A 25,182-nucleotide genomic window follows, 5' to 3' on the forward strand; every position below is an offset into this window, starting at 1 on the left:
ATGAGGTACGAAGGTAAGCTAGCCAAGAATAAAAGCATTGATAGTAAAGTTTCTTTAGGTATATGAAGAGGAAAAAATTAGTTAAGACGAAAGTTGGACCCTTGAAGAATGAAAAAGGTGAATTTATTATGGGGAACAAGGAAATGGCAGATGTTGAACAGGTACTTTGGATCTGTCTTCACTAAGGAGGACACAAACAATCTTCCTGATATAGTAGTGGCCAGAGGATCTGGGGTGACAGAGGAACTGAAGGAAATCCACATTAGGCAGGAAATGGTGTTGGATAGGCTGATGGGACTGAAGGCTGATAAATCTCCAGGGCCTGATGGTCTGCATCCAAGGGTACTTAAGGAAGTGGCTCTAGAAACCGTGGATGCATTGGTGATAATTTTCCAATGTTCTATAGACTCAGGATCAGTTCCTGGGGATTGGAGGGTAGCTAATGTTATCCCACTTTTTAAGAAAGGCGGGAGAGAGAAAACGGAATTATAGACCAGTTAGCCTGACATCGGTGGTAGGGAAGATGCTGGAGTCAATTATAAAAGATGAGATAGCCACACATTTGGATAGTAGTAACAGGATCGGTCCTAGTCAGCATGGATTTACGAAGGGGAAATTATGCTTGACTAATCTTCTGGAATGTTTTGAAGATGTAACTAGGAAAATGGACAAGGGAGAGCCAGTGGATGTAGTGTACCTGGACTTTCAGAAAGCATTTGTACTTCCGGTGGCGCTGGTGCCAGCAGCCTCCACCTTCAGCCTGGTATCTTTTTGTTTTTTTGTTTTTTTAGTTATGTTAAAGTGTGTTTTTGATGTTTTTTTAAATGTCTTTATGTGGGGGAAGAGGGTACGGTAAGGGGTATACTGTCCTTCAGTCACTTCCTGGAGAGGACGCGACTATTATTCGAGTCGCGTCCTCACGCCCCCAGCGGCCTACCTACTGGATTGGCGTGGCCTTTCCTGCCGGGATCGACCAGAACTCCAGCAGCGGCGGGACAGCGCTGTAACATCGCTGGGCTGGCGATGCCTTACCGGGGATCGCCGTCTGGAGCCCGGAGTGCTGGGCCTGCGGCACCGACATCATGGAGCTGCGGTTTGCGGAGCTCCCAACGCGGGCGGCGCTGATCAACAACGCGGGGTCCTGCGACTCCGCCCGGCTCGGCCTGCGGACTCGGGAGCTGCGGACTCCGGCTGTGGGAGGCGGCTGATCAGGAGGTCCGGGCCGCTGAGGAGGAGGATGTTCACCGTCGGGGATCGGCGTCGGCGTTCCACCAGCCCGGCGTGAGGGCCTGAACATCGGGCCGCCCGGTGCGGCGACTGCAGGTGCTCGGAAGGCCCAGACCACGGATGAACATCTGAGAAGATCGGAGGGGAGGCTGGCTGGACTATGGTGCCTTCCTCACCTTGGTGCCACTGTGTTATGTTGTGTCGTGGACTTTCTGTGTTTGTGCTTTTCTTTTTTTAATTCAATTTTATTTTTAATATGTTTTATTATTTATTATTTATTTATTTTTATGCTACTGCCTGTAAGGAAAATTCATTTTGTTGTCTCTAATTGAGACAATGACAATAAATTTGAATACAATACAATACAACAATACAATTTGATCAGGACCCACTTTTCAAGAAAGGAGCGAGAGAGAAAACTGGGAATTACAGACCAGTTAGCCTGACCGGTGGTGGGAAAGATGCTGGAGTCAATTATTAAAGTGGTAATAATGCGGCATTTGGATAGCAGTAAAATGATTAGTCCGTCAACATGGATTTATGAAAGGGAAGTTATGCTTGATTAATCTTCTGGAATTTTTTGAGGATGTGACAAGTAAAATGGACGAAGGGGTGCCAGTGGATGTAGTGTACCTAGACTTTCAGAAAGCCTTTGATAAGGTCCCGCACGGGAGACTGGTGACTAAAATTAGAGCACATGGTATTGGGGGTACGGTGTTGACATGGATAGAAAATTGGTCGGCAGACCGGAAGCAAAGAGTAGGAGTGAACGGGTCCTTTTCAGAATAGCAGGCAGTGGCGAGTGGAGTGCCACAAGGCTCGGTGTTGGGGCCGCAACTGTTTACCGTATATATTAATGATTTGGAAGAGGAAGTTTGGAGCAACACTAGCAAGTTTGCGGATGACACAAAGCTGGGTGGCAGTGTGAACTGTGAAGAGGATGTTAGGAGGTTGCAGGGTGACCTGGACAGGTTGAGTGAGTGGGCAGATGCGTGGCAGATGCAGTATAATATAGATAAATGTGAGGTTATCCACTTTGGCGGTAAAAACAAGGGGGCAGATTAATTATCTCAATGGGGTTAGGTTAGGTAAGGGGGAGGTGCAACAAGACCTGGACGTCCTTGTACACCGGTCACTGAAAGTTGACATGCCGGTACAGCAGGCAGTGAAGAAAGCTAATGGAATGTTGGCCTTCATAACAAGAGGATTTCAGTATAGGACTAAAGAGGTTCTTCTGCAGTTGTATAGGGCTCTGGTGTGACCACGTCTAGAGTATTGTGTACAGTTTTGGTCTCCTAATTTGAGGAAGGACATCCTTGTGTTTGAGGCAGTGCAGCGTGGGTTCACGAGATTGATCCCTGGGATGGCGGGACTGTCATATGAGGAAAGATTGAAAATACTAGGCTTATATTCACTGCAGTTTAGAAGGATGAGGGGGATCTTATAGAAACATACAAAATTATGGAAGGACTCGACAAGCTAGATGCAGGAAAAATGTTCCCAATGTTAGGCGAGTCCAGAACCAAGGGCCACAGTCTTAGAATAAATGGTCATTTAAGACTGTTGTGAGAAAAAACTTTTTCACCCAGAGAGTTGTGATCTTATGGAATTCCCTGCCACAGAGGGCAGTGGAGGCCAAGTCACTGGATGGATTTAAGAGAGAGTTAGATTGAGGTCTCGGGGCTAGTGGAGTTAAGGGATATGGGGAGAAGGCAGGCACGGGTTCTATGTCCCGCATAGGAGATTAGTGGGCAAAATTAGGGCACATGGTGTTGGGGGTAGAGTGCTGACCTGGATAGAGAAGTGGTTGGCAGACAGGAAACAAAGAGTAGGGATTAACGGGTCCCTTTCAGAATGGCAGGCAATGACTAGTGGGGTACCGCAAGGCTCGGTGCTCGGTGCCCACAGCTATTTACAATATACATCAATGATTTGGATGAAGGGATTCAAAGTAACATTAGCAAATTTGCAGATGACACAAAGCTGGGTGGCACTGTGAACTGTGAGGAGGATGCTATGAGAATGCAGGATGACTTGGACAGGTTGGGGAAGTGGGCAGATGCATGGCAGATGAAGTTTAATGTGGATAAATGTGAGGTTATCCACTTTGGTAGCAAAAACAGGAAGGCAGATTACTATCGAAATGGCGTCAAGTTGGGAAAAGGGGAAGCACAACGGGATCTGGGGGTCCTTGTACATCAGTCTACGAAAGGTACAGCAGGCAGTGAAGAAAGCGAATGGCATGTTGGCCTTTATAACAAGAGGAATCGAATATTGGAGCAAAGAGGGGCTTCTGCAGTTTGTCAGAGCCCTAATGAGACCACACCTGGAGTATTGTGTGCAATTTTGGTCCCTTAATTTGAGGAAGGACATTCTTGCTATTGAGGTAGTGCAGCGTAGGTTTACAAGGTTAATTCCCAGGATGGCGGGACTGTCATATGCTGAGAGAATGGAGCAGCTGGGCTTGTACACTCTGGAGTTTAGAAGGATGAGAGGGTAACTCATTAAAACATATAAGATTGTTAAGGGCTTGGACACGCTAGAGGCAGGAAACATGTTCCCGATGTTGGGGGAGTCCAGAACCAGGGGCCACAGTTTAAGAATAAGGAGTAAGCCATTTAGAACAGAGACGAGGAAAAAAATGTTCTCACAGAGAGTGGTGAGTCTATGGAATTCTCTGCCTCAGAGGGTGGTGGAGGCAGGTTCTCTGGATGCTTTCAAGAGAGAGCTATATAGGGCTCTTAAAAATAGCGGAGTCAAGGGATATGGGGAGAAGGCAAGAACGCGGTACTGATTGTGGATGATCAGCCATGATCACATTGAATGGCGGTGCTTGCTCGAAGGGCCAAATGGCCTACTCCTGCACCTATTGTCTATTGTCGTCTTTTGTTCCTCACTCCGCGACGGTGGCCTCACTCCCACTTGGCAATCGCTTCGCACAGCACCTCCACTCAGTTCGCAATAACCAACCTGATCTCCCGGAGGCTCAGCACTTTAACTCCTCCTCCATATCCAAATCCAACCTTTCTGTCCTGGGCCTCCTCCATGGCCCACCGCAAATTGGAGGAACAGCACCTCATATTTTGCTTGGATGGTTTACACCCCAGCTGTATGAACATTGGCTTCTCCAATTTTAGGTAGTCCTTGCTTGTTCCCTCCTTCCCCTCCCATTCCCAGCTGTCCCACAGCCTATTGTCTCCGCCTCTTCCTTTCTTTTTCCCGCCCCCCCGACCCGACATCAGTCTGAAGAATGGCGTCGACCCGAAACGTCGCCTATTCCTTCGCTGCATAGATGCTGCCTCACCCTCTGATTTTCTCCAGCTTCTTTGTCTCCCACCCATTCACACGTACTGATATCCCACTTTCCTCACCCACTCCCTACACACACATTAGGGGCAATTTTACAGAGACAGGTTAACCTACAAAGCCAATGCGTCTTTGGGATGTGGCAGGAAACCCACACGCTTGCAGGGAGAATGTGCAAATTCAATACAGACAGTGCCCGAGGACAGGATCGAACACAGATCTCTGGCATGTGAGGCAATAAGTCTACCAGCTGTGCCACTATTTTGTTTTCCAATACACAAAAAATTATACGTTGAAAACTTTGGTTACTAAAAAAAATAAACTATCCATTTTCAGTCTTAAATCTCTAAGTCACTCTATTTCCCCCTTTACAGCTACTGTATGTTTTAATTCAGTCCAAGACTATGGGGCAGTTCATTGGCCATAAAGTTGCTGCCTAAAGGGCCTGTCCCACGAGCATGCAACTGCATGCGGCAAGCGCGACTAAACCGGAAGCGGGGGCCGCGCGGAGGTCGAATGGTCCCCGTACAGGGCCGGACCCACCAGCATGCGACTGCACGCGGCGAGCGCGACCAAACCAGAAGCGGGGGCCGCGCGGAGGTCGAGTGAGTGACTTGAAGTTCGAGCGAAGTCCGCGGGAAGTTCGCGTGTGACGTACGCCGTCAAAACGGTGCGTACGCCCGTCGAGGCGGTGCGTACGGACTCAATGCGGCTGCGGGCCGGCAGGCCGTTGCCGCGCGGAATTTTTGAACACTCAGTTTTCCGGAGTCCCGCGCGATGTTGGGACCAGCTCCGCACAACTCCATACGGCTCCGGCGATCGGCCCCGCGAGGCCATACGGCTCAAGCGACCACGTTAGGTCGCGTTTGCCGCATGCAGTCGCATGCTCGTGGGACAGGCCCTTAAAAGTGCCAGAGACCCGGAATTGATCCTGAATATGGGTGCTGTCTGGATGGTTTGCACCTTTTCCCTTTGATCGCATGGGTTTTCTCCAGGAGCTCTTGTTTCCTTCCACATTCCAAAGGTGTGCCGGAACCTTTTTCAGACCCAACCCAAAACGTAATATTTTCCTTTTGACCAGAGATTCTGTCTTGACCTGTTGAGTTACTCCAGCTTTTTGTGTCTATCTTTAGTTTAAACCAGCATCTGCAGTTCCTTTGATTAGAAACATAGAAAATAGGTGCAGGAGTAGGCCATTCGGCCCTTCGAGCCTGCACCGCCATTCAATATGATCATGGCTGATCATCCAACTCAGCATCCTGTACCTGCCTTCTTTCCATACCCCCTGATCCCTTTAGCCACAAGGGCCACATCTAACTCCCTCTTAAATATTGCCAATGAACTGGCCTCAACTACCTTCTGTGGCAGAGAGTTCCAGAGATTCACCACTCTCTGTGTGAAAAATGTTTTTCTCATCTCAGTCCTAAAGGATTTCCCCTTTATCCTTAAACTGTGACCCCCTTGTCCTGGACTCCCCCAACATCGGGAACAATCTTCTTGCATCTAGCCTGTCCAACCCCTTAAGAATTTTGTAAGTTTCTATAAGATCCCCCCTCAATCTTCTAAATTCCAGCGAGAACAAGCCGAGTTTATCCAGTCTTTCTTCATATGAAAGTCCTGACATCCCAGGAATCAGTCTGGTGAACCTTCTCTGTACTCCTTCTATGGCAAGAATATCTTTCCTCAAATTTGGAGACCAAAACTGTACGCAATTTGTGGATTTGTGGACTTTAGGAGAGCTCCCTCTCCCCTCACCCCACTCACCATCAACAACACCATACTCACATCTGTGGAGTATTTTAAGTTCCTGGGAACAATCATCTCCAAGGACCTTAAGTGGGGGTCTATCATCGACTCCACAGTCAAAAATGCACAACAGAGGATGTACTTCCTATGGCAGCTGAGGAAGCACAATCTGCCACAGGCAATGATGGTCCAATTCTACACAACCATTGTAGAGTCTGTCCTCACCTTCTCCATCATGGTCTGGTTTGGCTCAGCCACCAAGCACGACACCTGGAGGCTGCAGTGAATCGTCCGATCAGCTGAGAAGGTTATTGGCTGCAACCTTCCCTCCATTGATGAACTGTACACTGCAAGGGCCAGGAAGCGAGTGGGCAAGAGCATCTCTGACCCCTCTCACCCTGGCCACAAATTCTTTGAACCACTTCCCTCTGGAAGGCAACTCTGGATTGTCAAAGCTGCCACAGCCAGACATAAAAACTGTTTTTATCCACGAGTAGTTGCTCTACTCAACAGTCAAAAATCTGTAGCCTCCCTTTGATCTGGTATTTTGTTGGTTCACATGCTTGATCAATGGTGTTTTATCATTAATGTTTTATTATTATTAATGTTTAGTGTTTTCTGAGTCATTCGTAACTGTCACTGTATGTCATGTTGTTACTTGTGGGTGGAGCACCAAGACAAATTCCTTGTATGTGAATACATGGCCAATAAACTTCCTTACTTCCTACACACACGATACTATACAACAGAACTTTATTAATCCCAGGAGGGAAATTGTGTGTGTGGGTATATATAATATACACACACGAACACGCACATGCTCCAGCTCCAGCTCCAGAGCTGGGTTTCAACGGTCGCGGCGAGGCTGTGACCAGACAGCAATGGCGGCCAGATCTCCCACAATGTTAAGGGAGAGAGAAAGTGCCTGGCGCCGACCAGTTGCCATGGTAGTGCGCATGTGCAGGGTGGCCGATGATGTGCAGGCCGTGGTTGTGCGCATGTGCAGGGGGAGGATGTGCTGGCCGTGGCAGTACACATGTGCAGGGCAGCCGAGGATGTGCTTGTCATGGCGGTGTGCATGTTCAAGGCGGTCGGCCGTGCCGGCGGATGAAGTGCGGCCGGAGAGCGGAGACCCGGCGGCCCGGACATGGATGGCGGGCGGAGACGGAGAGTGACAGAGAGAGAGATAGAGAGGGGGGTCTGCTCAGAGTTGAACGGTAAATGTCCCGGGTGCTCTGAGAGTGGCGCCCGTGCGCCGGCAGCGCAGCCTATGCCCGGTCCCGGGGCCGCGGCTGCGGGTCAGACGCCCGCCAAATACGAGGGAATTCCCTTCCCTGTGCCCAGGAATCCGGGATCACCCCAATGCTGCACCGCAACCACTGGAAGAGTGACCGTCCCCCGTCCCTATTCATTAACCCCGCCCCCACAGGGCAATTTTATCTCAATACCAGGAATGTGCATCTACCTAATTCAGGGATTGATCCTGATCTACTTGATTTTTTTTATTGCTTGCCAAGCCGGGCAAAATGGCACGGCTAATAGGTTACCCGGCGGGACTTTAGGTGGCCATTGGCAACCGGGCAACCGTTAATTACGAGCCCTGCGGATACATTTTGGCAGAAAGAACAGGGAAGACATTGTAGGCATTAAAAAATATTCAGAAGATGGAACTCAGTCCATAAACCTTTGAAAGCGGCAGGATATGTTGAGAGGATGGAGTTCCTGAAGCATTTACAATTCGGGACTTTGTAAATAGAGACAGAGAGTACAAAAAAGGAAAATTGTATTAATTATTTTTTTTTAAATGCTGTTTAGGCCAGAATAAGCCAATAGAATTGATGTTAAGAGAATTAAGTTTCAGGTGAAGGCCAGTGACCATGTTTCAGTCTTATCAGTGTCCTTGGTTGCGCACCCTGGAAGCATGTCGGCAGTGGAAAAGCCCAACTGTGCAATCACCATATATTGATCAGATGGTTCAGTTCGAAGCAATCGCATGTGAGGAAACCAGAAATTAGTTTTCTATTCTGAAAATGATCTATGACTGTAGTTGAAAAAATAAATCAAAATTTGCAGTCAGGAGCAAGTTTCTAATTAAAATTGAAATTATGGTGCCTTTCAAAGGGACCCTTGGGCATTCACATGCAAAAAGGCAGCATCTGTTCTGATTGAGCTGGGCAATTAGTTCTGCCCATTTTGACCTCGTTATTTCTGAAAAATACATTAGAAAGATTAATGATAAAACATGAAGTTTGTTTTGAAGTAAAACTTCAGAATATGAATTCATCAAGCTTTTTGGGGGCGCAACTTTGCCATTCTTTTTGTACTCCAAAGGAAGTTAGACGGATTTGTTAGCAACCAATTATCACTCTCTTGCCAACTAAACATGCTAACCTAAGGAACAGGAATAGAAATGGACTTTCTGCCCACTTGAGCCTGCTGTGCAATTCCATATGATCACGTTCGATCTGATTATTCGCCTCACTCACTCTCCTGTATGATTCACATATACTTTGATTCTTGAATAGTCCATCTTAAGCTTGAATACACTTAATGACTCATTCATTAATGAATATACGCAATGACTACATTCACACTCTGGGTTAGGAGAATTCCAAAGATTCTGAAGCCACTGAACCAATCTACGTGGTATCTGATCTGTGGTCATCTTGGACAAGACTAGATATTGGAGCTGTGTCCTGACAGTAATCAATATTTATTGTCATCTTTTGTTTGATTTGAGGTTGTTAAATTCGGCATCCTTCGTGAAGTAGGCAATTTCCTTCCAAATATATTACAAAGAAATTTGCTACAGGATTTTGTTTTGTAGAAGTTAGGAGAAATGCATTTGTTATTACTTGCTTGCCTTAATATGATCTTGAACATTACTTTTTTCCAGGTGGACGAGATAAGCGTGGAGGGCCCGTCTTGACATTTCCAGCACGCAGCAACCATGACAGAATAAGACAAGAAGATCTTAGGCGGCTTATCTCTTATTTAGCTAATATTCCAAGGTATATAACCTGCATTAATGTTCTGAAAATTGTACTAGTTGTGTATTTTGCACAATTTATATTGCTGCAAAACTGTCTTTGTTCAAAATGTGAATGGTGGGAAAAATTAATATTCTGCCAAATATCTATTTGTAATTTTGCTTAGAAACTTGGTAAATATTAAATGATGGCACTGGGAAGTACTGCTGTTACTGATGATATAGGTTGGCAACTATCAGTACATAATATATTTTAGAAAGTCAACAATATTTGGCTAACAAATTTGGTTTAACAAATATTTAACACAGTTAGTTTTATTTGTTTTAACTCAGATTTAAATGAATGATTGACTTTGCCTATTGTTCCATTTGTGGAAGAGTTTGAACCACCACTTTCTGTTTGTGCAAGTATTTCCAAGCGCTAATTTTAGATTTCACTCTCCAATCAGAAACGATTGTTTTTCTCGATTGGTTAATGGGTGGAAAACAGTAAGGAGGAATTAACTGGTCATTTTGGGTTGGGAAGATGTGACTAGTGGAATTTCACAGTGATCACTGCTAATGCCTTGGCTGTTCATAGTCTACATCGGAGATTGGGTGGGGGCGGTGTTGACGATCAACTTTGCTGATTACACTAAAATAGGTAGCAGTGTGAGCCTTGTCAAGCATGCAGCGTCTTCTGGGAGAATAGACAGGATAAGTTAATGGGCAAGGATGTGGCGGCAGCTGGGATATAATATGAAAAAATTGGAGAACATTTACTTTGGTACTAAAACAGAAAGACAGCATACTGTGAAAAAGTGAGTGAAGTTTTAGGAGAACTTTGGCAGCCTGGTATACAAATCACTAATGTGGAGTGATGTCAAGCAATTAGGAAAATAAGCACTTGTTTAAGAAGTAACTGCAGATGCTGGAAAATCAAAGGTAGACAAAAATGCTGGAGAAACTCAGCGGGTGAGGCAGCATCTATGGAGCGAAGTAAATAGGCAACGTTTCGGGCCGAAACCTTTCATCAGACTGATGTGAGGGTGGGGGGGAGGAGGGGGGGAGGGAAGAAGAAAGGAAGAGGTGGAGGGAGAGCTGAGAAGGGGAGGAGATAGTAAAGACTACCTGAAATTAGAGAAGTTAATGTTCATACCGCTGGGGTGCAAACTGCCCAAGCGAAATATGAGGTGCTGCTCCTCCAATTTACAGTGGTAAATCACTCCGGCCATGGAGGAGGCCCAGGACAGAAAGGTCGGATTCGGAATGGGAGGGGGACTTGAAGTGCTGAGCCACCAGGAGATCAGGTTGGTTATTGCGAACCGAGCTGAGGTATTCGGCGAAGCGATCGCCAAGCCTACGCTTGGTCTCACCGATGTAGAGCAGCTGACATCTAGAGCAGCTGATGCAATAGATGAGGTTGGAGGAGGTGCAAGTGAACCTCTGCCGCACCTGGAAGGACTGCTTGGGTCCTTGAATGGAATCAAGGGGGGAGGTAAAGTGACAGGTGTAGCATTTCTTGCGGTTGCAAGGGAAAGTGCCAGGAGAGGGGGTAGTACGGGTGGGAAGGGATGAATTAACCAGGGAGTTGCGGAGGGAGCGGTCTCTGCGGAAAGCAGACATGGGGAGGAGATGGGAAGATGTGGCGAGTGGTGGGGTCACGTTGGAGGTGGCGAAAATGACGGAGGACTATTTGTTGTACATGACGGCTGGTGGGGTGAAAGGTGAGGACTAGGGGGAGAGAGAGCAGAGTCATGGGGTATAGACGAGACCCTGGTGAGAGCCTTGTCTATGGTAGAAGAGGGGAACCCCCATTCCCTGAAGAATGAGGACATCTCCGATGCCCTGGTGTGGAACACCTCATCCTGGGTGCAGATGCAGCGTAGACGGAGGAATTGGGAGTAGGGGATGAAGTCCTTACAGGAAGCAGGGTGGGAACAAATGTAGAGTCAAGACAGTTCTTATCTTCTTTCACTTCTCCTACCAACTCTCCCCGCTCTCCTCTCTTGCCCCACCTTCTCCTTCCTCCCCTCTTTATGCAGTCTGTGTGTCTTGTTTATATGTACGCTCACTTTGTGCCTTGTTTTCTTCTCTCCAGTGAGGAGGTGTGTAAGCGTGGATTCACTGTGATTGTTGACATGCGAGGCTCCAAATGGGATTCCATTAAACCGCTGCTGAAGATTCTACAGGAGTCATTTCCTGGCTGTATTCACGTTGCACTGATCATCAAGCCAGACAACTTCTGGCAGAAGCAAAGGACTAACTTTGGCAGCTCAAAGTTTGAGTTTGAGGTACTTTGAGACAGATAACAGAATAAATCCAAAAGTAGATTTAATGGTTCACAGCAAATTTTTGGCAAAGCACTAACTTCTTTATTTCAAAACAAGAGATTTGAAAGTTTATTTAAAGTTTCAACCTAACCGTCACTAGTGACAAGACAAACTATTGCCGTATTTGTGAGTAAATCCTGGAAGTTTCTAAACATGTTTTGTGAAAACACATCTAGTCCTAAGTACTGTTTATAACTAACTTAAGCAAGGTACTTGTCATTGTTTAAATCTCTTAAGAAACAATATTTAGGATTGGTTTATATAGATACATAGATACATAGAAAATAGGTGCAGGAGTAGGCCATTCGGCCCTTCGAGCCTGCACCGCCATTCAATATGATCATGGCTGATCATCCAACTCAGTATCCCGTACCTGCCTTCTCTCCATACCCCCTGATCCCTTTAGCCACAAGGGCCACATCTAACTCCCTCTTAATATAGCCAATGAACTGGCTAATTTAAGAAATTAATCCATTTAACTAACAGGAAAAAGCTGGTATAGTGGACTAAACATTTGAGAATTTGACCTGATGAGTTGGACTTTGTTACTTAAGTTATCTCATAACATTTTCATCCAAAAATAATCAGAATCTCCGTAGGCACACTTGCTTCTTCACTATATTGTGTGATAAGATAATGTTCAGTTCGTTATGCAATCTATTGGAGCAAAGTTTTTAAGGAGTCCTTAACTGCGTTTACGTGACTCTTTGGTGAACTGTTATTCAGAGTTCCCACAATTAGTAACTGAATGAAAGAAAGCCTGCTGCAACTTCTATTGAATGATTACGGCATGTTATTCATCACGTCTTTCTAATTGCTGAGACTTAAAAACCAGTGATTTATTTTTGAGTGAAGCCATGGTGGTCATTATTCTGCAGGTTGGTTTCTAAAAATTGGGTACAAATTGACTAAATGTGAGATAATGCATAGGTCATTTTTTGTTTTCAAATTTTGGGTATAATATTTTTTAAATTCTGTGAAAAATGCTAGTTCACAACATGATTAATGGATGCCCCCGATCACCAGAAAATATTTTTGGTCAACTAGGTATCAATAATGTGTAACACACATTAAATGTAGTGACAATTTGCAGGGATGAAAATTGTGGTCTTGTCGGAGAAAAATGTATAATAAGAAAACAAGGTTAGTCAAAAGCTGCTCTTAAAATGAGACATGAATGTACAAAGAGCCGTGATTGCACGTTATGGTATTTGGCAGCGAGGAAGGAACTGCAGATGCTGGTTTAAACCAAAAATAGACACAAAAAGCTGGAGGAACTCAACAGATCAGACAGCATCTCTGGAGAAAAGGAATAGGAGTCGTTTCAGGTCGAGACCCTTCTTCAGAGTTTATGTTGGAGGAGAACAGTTTGCTACAAGTCAGCGAGATAAAGGCGATGGTCATGTGGGACAATGTGAGGGAAATTTAAAATGGTTGCATTTTGAGCAAGGTAAAATTTGATGAGTGCGGATTATGGAAACCTAGAAAAATAGGAAATGAAAGTCGATTTTGATTCGACAGAACTCCAGTTAAAGGTTTCAGTAATTCAGTGGTTACCGTGGGATGGAAAAGTTTGATTAGGTAGCCTTGGTGAAGAATGGTAGTTAAGTTAGAAATTTAGTTAAATTCACAATCAGTGTATTAAAGCTTTGGGCAGTCTGCTTCAATCTAAGTATTAGCCAGTGGAAGGAACTAGAGAAAATGGTGGAGGGTGACAATAAATTATATCTCTTTCCTAATAAAAGATGTGTTGCATGAGTTGGTATTTTAAAAGCAGTCTGAAAGGATAGTGGTGGCAGCGACAGTAGGTGGTGGAAATATAGAGCAAGAGTGCATTAATGAAAATTGAACTGTTGCTTCCCGATAATGTTGTGAAGAGAAAAACTGTATTGGACACAAAGAGGTTAAATATAAAATTCAAGGGGCTATCTAGCTGGAAGTTGTGAAGCAGTGAGAGAAGCTGTTGCTTGAAATGTTTTGGGTCCATTGGAATAGACGGTAGGGAATTGCGTAAGGCTGGATAGAGTGGAGGTGAAACAGTTGAAGCAAATGTGTAAACAAGGTACAGTTTAAAGTAAAACTACTCATTCAGTTATCAAAAAGTCTGCAATAGCCACTGGACATTCCAAACAAAACTTCAGGAACTGTTTAGAGATCGTAAAACTTGAAATTAATTACTTCACAAACTAGGTATACAATAAAACATTTAATGAAGTGCCTGACGTTGATTGTTTTATTAATGGAAAATGTTATTTTTTTGCTGCAGGTTTTTGCGGCAGGTTTTGAGATTGCACTAAAGTTCTGCAAGTAGTGTTGGTTTGTACCTCAATCTCTTGGTAGGCTGTTCCTTTTTTGCAGAGAATACTATATACTTCCCTCTGGGTGGGGGTGAAATATTTAAGTCTTGGATTTTAAACTATATATCCTATAAGTTTCTAAAGTTTGATATATTATTCTTGGTTGCCATGTCTTTTAAAATAAATCTATGCTATCTTTACTGGAGAGAAAATCAGATCCGTAAAAAATGTAAATCCTGAGTTCTGCCAACATAAACAAAAGCATTTTTCAAGCAGTGTAATAAGTTTCACATAAGTGTAATCTTTGATAGTGACTTATTATCCAATTTGGTAACATGTTCTCTGCTTTTAGACTAACATGGTGTCCATAGAAGGTCTTACCAAAGTAGTTGACCCATCGCAGCTTACTCCGGAGTTTGATGGCTGTCTGGACTACAACCACGAGGAATGGATTGAAATTCGTGTGGCCTTTGAAGACTTTATAAGCAATGCATCACACATGTTGTCCAGACTGGAAGAGCTACAGGAAATGCTCGCCAAAAAAGACTTCCCTCAGGACTTGGAAGGAGCAAGAAAGATGATTGATGAACATTCGCTGCTGAAGAAGAAAGTAATCAAAGCTCCAATTGAAGAACTAGATCTAGAAGGGCAGAAATTGCTGCAAAGGATTCAAAGCAGTGAAAGTTTTCCCCATAAAAACTCGATATCAGGGAATGCAGATTTTCAGGGCCTTGTACCAAAAGTGTCCAGTATGTTGGACAGACTACACTCAACCAGACAGCATCTGCATCAGATGTGGCATATACGCAAGCTGAAACTCGATCAATGCTTTCAGCTAAGGCTGTTTGAACAAGATGCAGAAAAGGTAAGGATTGATAAGCCATTTAGGTTGCATTAACAATCCTGGCTGGTTTTGGAGTGATATTGGAGTGATATTGTTATTTCCAAAGTTAATTTAAATTCAAGTGTGCTGAGAACCATTGAAATTTATAGTACACGAGGAAGCCATTTAGTCCATCTTATTTGTGACAACTGAGGAAAACAGTCTTTTCCAGCTTTTGGTTCACAGGGTTAAAGATTATGGTTCCAGCACTCTTTGTAATGGCAGGAATCGGTATGTTATGGGAAGATAGTAGTGGGGGAATGGGCGTTGTGTGGGTGTGGGGGAAGGTGAGGTGGGGGAATAGGAGGAGTAGAAGAAAGGGGTATAGGGGCAGAGGGGTGACATTTCCCATATTTCCATTACATTTAGTTTGAAGGTATTCCTTCTGTCATCACCCCATAACCTGAAAAGTGGTGTTCAGAACTGAACCAAATGGGCTTGATCCAAAGCTTAAAATTAATAAAACATCCTTAAATTCCAAACCTTTTCCTGTTTTTTTGTGAATCTTTAAAGATAGAGGATGCTATCCCATTAACCTCTTTCATTGTATCTTGTACCTGTCAGTCGTGGGAGATTTATGTACTTGGGTCCCTAAATTTTCTTGGATCCAAATAGGAAAGACTCATACTTCTAATTGAAGTTCATAGTGTTGCAGATTTTTCAATCTGTCAGTTTTCAAAATCTGTCAGTGTCCCTTTTGTATGTTGTCCCTTATTTGTTAACTTGGTGTCATCAATTTACTTGGATGTATCCTTTCATCTGTATCATATATAATGCTGGGGACAGTTCCTGTGTCTCCACACGGAACATCAAGTTTGTATCCATTGTCTCTCATCCTGATCTATTACCCATAACAAATTCAAGTTGAGTTAAAAAAATCAAGGCTTTAAACATGTTTTTAAACCCTTCACATGAAAAGAACACAAGAATGTAAGTAGGATTGGGTGTGACTCATCCAGCCTGGTGTACTGTTCACAAGATTGCAGCTAAATTTCTACTCAATTTTCCCACCTTAGAATTTTGAAGTTTTCAATGAGTTCACCTCTCAGCCATTGAAATTTGGAGAGTATCTGCTTAATCTCTTCTATTAGCACAAACTTCCCATATCAAGAATCAACGGAATAAAACTTTGTTGCACTCTGTTGCAAATATATTTCCCCTTGGGCAGGGAGAGCAAACCAGGATAAAATATTCCAAAGGCAGCTCACCAGCACCCTACCATAAAGCAGCAAGATTGACTCTTATTCTTGGATCCTAATACTGGTCAACGTATCATTTGTCTTTTACTTGGAGCCATAGGACCTTAGAGCTATACAACATGGAAACAGGCCCTTTGGCCCACCTTATCTGTGCCGACCAAGTTGCCTAAATGAGCTTGTCCGGCTTGCCAATGCCTGGCCTATAGCCATCCAATCGCTAGCATGAACCTGTCTAAATGTCTTTTAAACGTTGTCCTTCATGATTTTATATACCACTCTCTGTAAGATTGTCGTTCAGCATTCTCTGCTCCTGAGAAAAGAGACCCAGTTTACCCAGCCTGTTGATGTAATTTAAACCCTCCAGTCCAGTCACAACTTCGCAAATCCTTTTTGCATGCTATACATCTTAATGACATCCTTCTTATAGCAGGGTGTCTAGAAATGTAGCCAATACTTCAAATGTATTTAGGATATTCACTAAAGTTACCATTGTCTTGTACATCTGTAACATGATGTCCCAACACCTTGTATATCTGTAACATTACGTCCCAAAATCTTGTACGCCTGTAAAATGATGTGTCCCAACTCATGTACTCAATACCTTGACTGGTAACGGCAAGCATCTCAAGTGCCGCTTTCACAGTCCTGTCCACTGTGGGGCCACCTCATGGAACTATGTACCTGCTGCCCCAACATTCTCTGTTCTACAACAATACCTCAGGGCTTTTCCATTGCTTGCTCTAATTGCCCATTATCTTTTAGTAATTTATAGGACACTCTGAATGCCTTTCAAAACTTTCAATGGTTTCTGGTTTTGTTTTGCTCCCAGAGTATTTTATCTCACATTAACCCTGTCATCCAAACCATTGATGTTTATTGTGTGCAGCTGAAACTCTGGCCCTGATCCCTGTGGAATCCCACAACCCCAAAAATAACTTGTTCAAAAGGGAACTGCAGATGCTGGAATATCGAAGGTACACAAAATTGCTGGAGGAACTCAGCGGGTGCAGCAGCATCTATGGAGCGAAGGAAATAGGCGACGTTTCGGGCCGAAACGGGTCTGAAGAAGGGTTTCGGCCCGAAACGTCGCCTATTTCCTTCGCTCCATAGATGCTGCTGCACCCGCTGAGTTCCTCCAGCAATTTTGTGTACCTCCCAAAAATAACTTGTTTATTTCTGTTTTCTATGTGCTAATCTATCCCTGATCCATACCAATATATTGTCAACAATTTCATATGCTCTAATTTTATTTAATAATCTCTTGTGTGGAACTTATTGAAGGCTTTCTGAAAGTTCAAACACACCACATCAACTGGTTCCCCTTCACTTTGCTTATTACAACCTCAAAAAAGATTTATCAAACATTTCTCTTTCATTGACCTACTTTGAAGTTGTCCGATTCTATTATTATTTTGTGAGTGCTACCACTTTGATAATATATTCCCATGTTTTCCTTCATATTGATGTCAGGCTAACTGTGGTTTCCTATTTCCTCCCTCCTTCCTTTCTTAAATAGTGGGGTTAATTTACTACTTTCAAATTTATAGGAGCCATTCAAAATCAAATCCAAAATAAATCAAGGGCACTTTGGAAGATGACTGTCAATGCATCTAATATGTCTGATATCTTGAAAATTTATCGTGTTCCTGGAAATTACAAGCTTTCGTTCCCAATAATTTCTCCTTCTTTTGTTTTACTATGTTAACTTCTTCATTCGAGGCATTTTGTTCTCCACTAATTAGTGGACATCTTCTGAGACTTGTACTGGGAACAGACAAATTTTCACTGCAGATACTATGAATCTCGGCAAAAGCACAATTATAGTCAAAACACAGAATCAAAAAATAACAGATCAGCACTGAACGGCAGGTTATAAACTGGTACCTCGGAGTTTCAATTAACCAGGAGCAAAATGATAGTAGATTTTTAATTGTGGTGCAGCCCTACAGTTTTGGAGCAAGGCCATTTTTTTTGTTGAAGTACAGTTGGATAAGTAAGATATCTATTCATAGAATATATGTAGTGGCATAATCCTGCATTATCCATGACCAAAGCCATATTTTTCTCAAACACCTCTGCTGCATAAAAAGATCATGGGCAATTCAATGACAAAGGTCCACTTTTCCCATATCCCTTCATCTCATGACTCTCCATACATCCATTGATCCCTGTCTTATATATGTGCAGTTGCATATTGTTCTGCTTTGGAGAATTCCAAATATTAATAAGCCCCAGAGTAAAGAAATATCTTCTCAACTCAATTTTGAATCCCTAACCTGAAAAGTTGTGAACATAAGATAAGAAAAAAAAATGTAGACCATGCCGACCATTGATCTTGCTTCACCTTTCGATAAGGTCATGGCAAATCTGATCTTAGCATCAGCTCTACTTCCTTGCTTGTTCCCCACAACCATTGATTCCTCTATAAGCATGGTATCTGTCTATCCAAGCCGTGAATATATTTAAGATTTTAGTCTCCAGCTCTCTGGGGGAGAAAATTCCAAAGATCAATGATTCTCTGAAAAGGAATTATTCCTTATCTTGAACTAAAATGGCAGCTAGTTATTCTAGACCAGGCTTCCTAGTTCAATAAAATTTGGATCAATAAAACTCACTCTTATTTTTCTAAATACCAACGAGTATAGCCCAAAACTCCTCTAACTTTCCTCATTAAGACCACGCCATTCATCTCATCAATCAATCTATGCATCTTTTCTGAACAGCCTCCCAGCTTAAATGTATCCCAGCTTCAATAAGGAGATTAAAACTGTATGCAGTACTCCATGCATGATCTCTCCAGGACCCTGCAAGTTTTATCAAAATGTCTCAACTTTCATGCTCTGTTCCCTTTTTAATGAAGTCTGTTATTCCATTTGCCTTTCTGATCACTTGCTTTACCTGCATGCTAACGCGGTGTTTCATGTACAAGTATACCCATTCTTCCATATTTAAAAAAATCTGTAATGTCTTGTCTTCTAAACAATATTCTGTTTTTCTATCGGTGGATCACCTCATTTCCGCACATTATACTCCCTGCCATATCTTTGTCGAGCCTCTTAACCTATCTGTTGCTCTTTGTAGACTCTTTGTACAGTCTGTACACTGTGGACGGCCTGATTGTAATCATGTGTAGTCTTTCCACTGACTGGATAGCATGCAACAAAAGGCTTTTCACTGTACCTTAGTCCACGTGGCAATAAACTAAACTTTGCGTTCACCTTAAACTATACCCCCGTCTCCAAGTATTTTGGTGATGAGAAGCCTTTCAAGTTCTAACCTTTCCATCCCTCTCCAAGCCTTTTATTTTCATGATGAACGACTCTTAATCTTATTAAATCTAGTAGGAACAGGCGAGAAAGACCGTTGGAGTAACTCAGCTGCTCAGGCAGGATCTCTGGAGAAAGTGGATAAATGACCTTTCGGGTTGAGACTTCTTTTATAAACCAGCATCTGAGGTCCCTCCTGTTTACAGGAAAAGGCTAATCTTTTTCAGTGTTTTGTGGGACAAACGCTTAATCGCAAAATTAGCATAGAAAGTTTATGATGCACCTTGGATATAGACCAAGGCTCTGTACAAATGTAGCAGGGCTTCTCACTTTTGTACAATCATTGTTTTCCCATGTGAACTTTCTGAATCACACGAACCAGCACACTGATCCTTTTGTACAATGACGTTTAGAAGTTTCTGACCATTTAAACATGCTATTTTCTGTATGTCATGCCAATGTTTAGAACTTCAAATTTTACTATATTACATTCCACCTGCCACCTTTTGAAAGATATCCTTTCATACTTCACTTTCTTCTCGGACATCACTTTCCCTCCTCACTTTTATTTTTGCACTTTATTCTGCATCCAGACAAAGAAAGCTATTCCAAGGTGTCATGATGCATTGAAACTAGACTGCATCCAGTTTCCTGATGAGTCATCAAACTAGGACTGTAGACAAAACTTTAAACTGAAAAACGGACTTACAGAAAAGAACAAAGTTATATGTTTAAAAAGAAAAGGCAAGGCACAAAAAGGCAAAGATAGATTGGATGGGGAGAGGACATTTGCAAGTAGTGGGAGAGTCTAGGACCAGCGTGCACAGCCTCTGTAGACTTTAGGAGTAGACATAGGAGAAGAATTCGGCCCATCCATTTTGATCCACCATTAGATCATAGCTGATGATCATAGTTGAAGGTATGAGACGGTAATTGGCTAAGATAGACTGGCAAATTATACTTAAAGGGTTGAGGGTGGAGATGCAATGGCAAAGATTTAAAGACCGCATGGATGAACTCCAAAAATTGTTCATCCCTGTCTGGTGAAAAAAGAAAACGGGGAAGGCGGCTCAACCGTGGCTAATGAGGGAAGTCAAGGATAGTGTTAAATCCAAGGAAGAGGCATATAAATTGGCCAGAGGAAGCAGCAAACTGGAGGACTGGGAGAAATTTAGAACTCAACAGAGGACAAAGGGGTTAATTAAGGGGGGGGGGGGGGGAAGAGCATGAAAGAAAGCTTGCGGGGAATATAAAAACTGATTCTAAAAGCTTCTTTAGATATGTAAAAAGGAAAAGATTAATGAAGCCAAATGTAGGTGTCTTACAATCAGAGAGGTGAATTTATAATGGGAAATAAAGAAATGGCAGAACAGTTAAATGAGTACTTTGGTTCTGTCTTAATTAGGGAAGACACAAACAATCTCCCAGAAATACCAGGGGACCGAGGATCTAGTGGGAAGAAGGAATTGAAGGGAATCCACATTAGACAGGAAATTATGCTAGGTAAACTGTTGTGACTGAAGGCAGATAAATCCCAAGGGCCTGATGGTCTGTATCTCAGAGTACTCAAGGAGGTGGCCCTAGAAATTTTGGATGCATTGGTGATCATTTTCCAATGTTCTCTCTACTCAGGATCAGTTCCTGTGGACTGGAGGGTAGCCACTTTTTAAGAAAGGAGGGAGAGAAAAAACGGGGAATTATAGACCAGTTAGCCATACATCGCTAGTGGGGAAGATGCTTGAGTCGATTGTTAAAATTGTTACAGCAGCACATTTGGAAAGCAGTGACAGGATCAGTCAAAGTCAGCATGGATTTATGAAGGGGAAATCATGCTTGACTAACCTTCTGGAATTTTTTGAGGATGTAACAAGTAGAATGAATAAGGGAGAGCCAGTGGATGTGGTGTATCTGGACTTTCAAAAAGTCTTTGACAAGTTCCCACACAAGGGATTAGTGTGCACAATTACAGCACATGGTATTGGGGGTATGATACTGACATGAATAGAGAACTGGTTGGCAGACAGGAAGCAAAGAGTAGAATTAATGGGTCCTTTTCAGAATGGCAGGCAATAACTAGTGGGGTGCCGCAAGGCTCAATGATGGGACACCAGTTGTTTACAATGTTTATTAACGATTTAGACGATGGAATTAAATGAGACATCTCCAAGTTTGCGGATGTCACAAAGCTGGGTGGCACTGTGAGCTTTTATGAGGCTGCAGGGTGACTTGGATAGGTTGGGCGAGTGGGCAGAAGCATGGCAGATACAGTATAATGTGGATACATTTGTTGTTATCCACTTTGGTGGCAAGAACAGGAAGGCAGATTATTATCTGAATGGTGTCAGATTAGGGAAAGGGGAGGTGCAACAAGACCTGGGTGTGCTTGTACATCAGTCACTGAAAGTAAGCATGCAGGTACAGCAGGCAATGAAGAAAGCTAATGGGTCCCGCCCCCTCAATGCGCGGTTGCGGGGGAAGGCCTGCAGCGTCACACATACAGTAACCACCCCCCCCCCCCCACACACACACACACCAACTACCCCCCACATACACTAACCACCCCCTTTGATATATTAATATTATTCATTGACTCCTTTTACACCATCTCCACACGCATAGCCCCCAACTCGCAGAGAGAGATGGGGCAGATACAAAGAGAGAGGGGCAGAGACAGAGAGAAAGGGGCAGAGACAGAGAGAGTGGGGCACTGTCACTGTTTGTCCTCTAGATCAATGATTTGGATGAGAACGTACACAGCAAGTTTGCAGATGTACAAAGTGGGTGGTTTTGCAGATAGTGAAGATGGTTGTGAAAAATTGCAGCAGGATCTTGATTAATTGGCCCAGTGGGCTGAGGACTGGTTGATAGAATTTAATGCAGAAAAATGTGAGGTGTTGCATTTTGGAAAGTCCAACATCGGCAGGACCTACACAGTGAATGGTGGGGCTCTGGGTAATGTTGTAGAGCACAGGGATCGAGGAGTGCAAGTGCATAGCTCCCTGAAGGTGGAGTCGCAGGCAGATCGGGTGGCCAAAAAGGCTTTTGGCACATTGGCCTTCATTAGCCAGGGTATTGAGTATAGAAGTTGGGAGGTCATGTTGCAGTTGTATAAGACGCTGGTGAGCCCACATTTAGAATATTGTGTTCAGTTCCGGGCGCCGTGTTATAGGAAAGATGTTGTCAATCTGGAAAGGGTACAGAGAAGATTTACAAGGATGTTGCCAGGACAAGCGTGCCTGAGCTATAGCAGGGCTCGAAATTAGCGGTTGCCCAGGTGCCATTGACCACCCAAAGTGCCACCGGCAACCTAACCACCGAGTCATTTTGCCCGGCTTGGCACTGCAGATACTGGTTTGTACCGAAGATAGACACAAAAAACTAGAGTAACCCCGCGGGTCAGGCCACATCTCTGGAGAAAAGGAACGTGACGGCTGTATTTCGGGGCGGCGAGGGCTGTATTGCGGGGCAAAGATACTAGGTGCGTTGTGACGAAGGGTCGGAGCGAATGATGGGTCCCGAACAGCGGCAGCAGCGGCCGCGACAGCGGCTCCATCTCCTCCTCCTCCCGCACCCCGCCCGCCCTGATAGTGGCCGCTGCTTGCAAATCCGCTAACGGCGCTTTCAAAACAAACCCTCCCGCACGCCGAGTCCGGGAGGAGGGAGGGAGGGGGAGGCCTTCTTCCGCCGTCTGAAGCAGCTGCACCAAAGATCCTAGGATCTTTGAGCTGCATCGCTCGTCCCCGCACCTTGCTGTTGGCTGGCGGAGGAGGGGAGGTGGTGGCAAGGAGATCCCAACCGCCTCCCCCTTTGGCGGCGGCACTTGGCGATGGACAGGGACGGCCAAGGTAGCGGGGCGATGTTGTCCGAGGAGCGCTGACCTTCCTTCCTCCCCACCTTGCCCCCCCTCTCTCTCTCTTTCTCTCTCTCTCTCTCTCTCTCTCTCTTGTACGCCCCCATCCACCCCCCCCCCCTTTTCCTGGGACCCGTCCTCTCCATCCCACACTGATCCCCATTCCCGCCTCTATTCAGTCCTCACTGACATCCTCTGTGCTCCCCTCCTCATCTACCCCCTCCCCCCAATCTATTCATCCTGCGCTGATCACCCTATCCACCTCGCATTGATTCTCCTGCCACCCCCCCATCCATCCTACACGGGTCCCCCAATTCATCCTGTACTTACCCCCCTTCCCATCCATCCTGCTCTTCTCCCCCTTCCCATCCATCCTGCACTTCTCCTCCATCTGTCCTGTACTGATCCCCCATCCATTCTGTACTAGCCACCCATTCATCCCGTACTGACCCACCCTCCATTTACCCTGCATCATCCCCTCATTCATCCTGTAGTGATCCTCCATTCATCCTGCACAGACCCTCAGATCCACACTGTACTGACCCACCCCCCCCATTCATCCTGCGCTGATCTCCCTCCCCCCCCCCCCCCCCCCCATCCATCCTGTACTGATCCTCCCATTCAAGAAGAATGAGGGGAACAGTCTGAAGAAGGGTCTCGACCCGAAACGTTGCCTATTTCCTTCGCTCCATAGATGCTGCCTCACCTGCTGAGTTTCTCCAGCACTTTTGTCTACCCCCATCCATCCCATACTGACCCCCCCCCCCCATTCAACACCACTGACATCCCCCGTGCTCTCCCCTCACAATTGTACCTACTCCAACCAACACGTACTAATTCACCTGCCTCAATCCATCCATTCCGCACCGATTGCCTTCTAAACCCCCCCCACCCCCCGCCATCTATCCACCCCGCACTGATTCACACCCCCCTATTGTGCTGGAAATGTCTTCAGAGCGAATATTGACTATGTTTGATAACGGAATGCAATCAAATGTGTTTTAATTCCCAATGTTATTATTTGTTTTACGTTGGATTTATCCAGGTTTTACTTCTACAGTCGGTCATATACATCACAAATTTGGTCAGGAGATATTTCAGTTGAAATTTTAACGTTAATTCTGAAGTGGGAATGATGGAAACAGCGTTTATCAATAATTTTTTTTTAATCTGGTGTGTACAAACTGGGAATCTTCATTGCTGTACATCTTATCTAAATTTCCGGTAATGTGGCATTTTGACACCTTTAAACGTATTACCAAAAGAACATTTGCTGCAGTTATGTCCTTTGGCCATCTCTTGTATATATATTGCAATAACGACCCATGCTATGACCATGTCATGGTAATTTTCGGTCCTTCACAGAAAACATGCTTGCATCAATCTGTAGTGTGCATGGGTAAGCATATATGTTACCATGGTTCAGGATTTATTGACACAGGTTGATCATACGCTAAGTAATCCAACTACATTTTAATTTGGAAGTGGAAAGAACTAATAGAAATTGCAATAATTGCAATGTGTAAAAAGAGTTGAGATACTTTATTATAATTTTGCTACATGTCATTGTGGGATATATCATGCCTTGATTGGTGAATATTTTTAGTTTGTGACTTTATTTGAAGCAGAAATAATATGTGAATGCTTAATTAAGCATAATTCCGACTGGTAACTACGCACTTCGTCCGAGCACATTATCGCACGCGTCATGCAAACCGTCTTAAATTACCACCTAAACTGTCATTTGGCAACCTTAAAAGCTGCCAAGGTTGCCCGGCTGGAAACAGGGGAAAAAAGTTAAGTGAGAGTCCTGTATAGGCTGGGACTCTGTTCCTTGGAGTGCAGGAGGATGACGGGTGATCTTATAGAGGTGTATGAGCTCATGAGAGGAATAGATCGGGTAAAGTCTCTTGCCCAGAGTAGGTGAATCGAGGACCAGAGGACATAGGTTTAAGGTGAAGGGGAAAAGATTTAATAGGAATCTGAGGGGTAACTTTTTCACACAAGGGGTGGTGGGTGTATGGAACAAGCTGCCAGAGGAGGTAGTTGAGGCAGGAACTATCACAACATTTAAGAAAGAGTTAGACAGGTACATGGATATGAGAGT

The 25,182-nt window shown here is 44.2% G+C and overlaps 1 protein-coding gene across 6 annotated transcripts in view; it reads left to right on the top strand.

The window, feature by feature from the left end:
* trio (trio Rho guanine nucleotide exchange factor) overlaps positions 1–25,182 on the top strand; it is a 341,131-nt gene that overhangs the window by 95,895 nt on the left and 220,054 nt on the right. For all 6 annotated transcript variants that reach the window (XR_004416575.1, XM_033048380.1, XM_033048401.1 and 3 more), the window contains exons 3-5: positions 9,176–9,290; positions 11,349–11,541; positions 14,230–14,742. Coding sequence is in view for 5 of the 6 variants with exons in the window: in XM_033048380.1 (XP_032904271.1) it covers positions 9,176–9,290; positions 11,349–11,541; positions 14,230–14,742 (821 nt within the window). In the remaining variant the exon portion in view is untranslated. The remainder of the gene's footprint in view (positions 1–9,175; positions 9,291–11,348; positions 11,542–14,229; positions 14,743–25,182) is intronic.

This window comes from Amblyraja radiata, chromosome 2 (genome assembly GCF_010909765.2).
Source record: "Amblyraja radiata isolate CabotCenter1 chromosome 2, sAmbRad1.1.pri, whole genome shotgun sequence".
NCBI lineage: Eukaryota > Metazoa > Chordata > Chondrichthyes > Rajiformes > Rajidae > Amblyraja > Amblyraja radiata.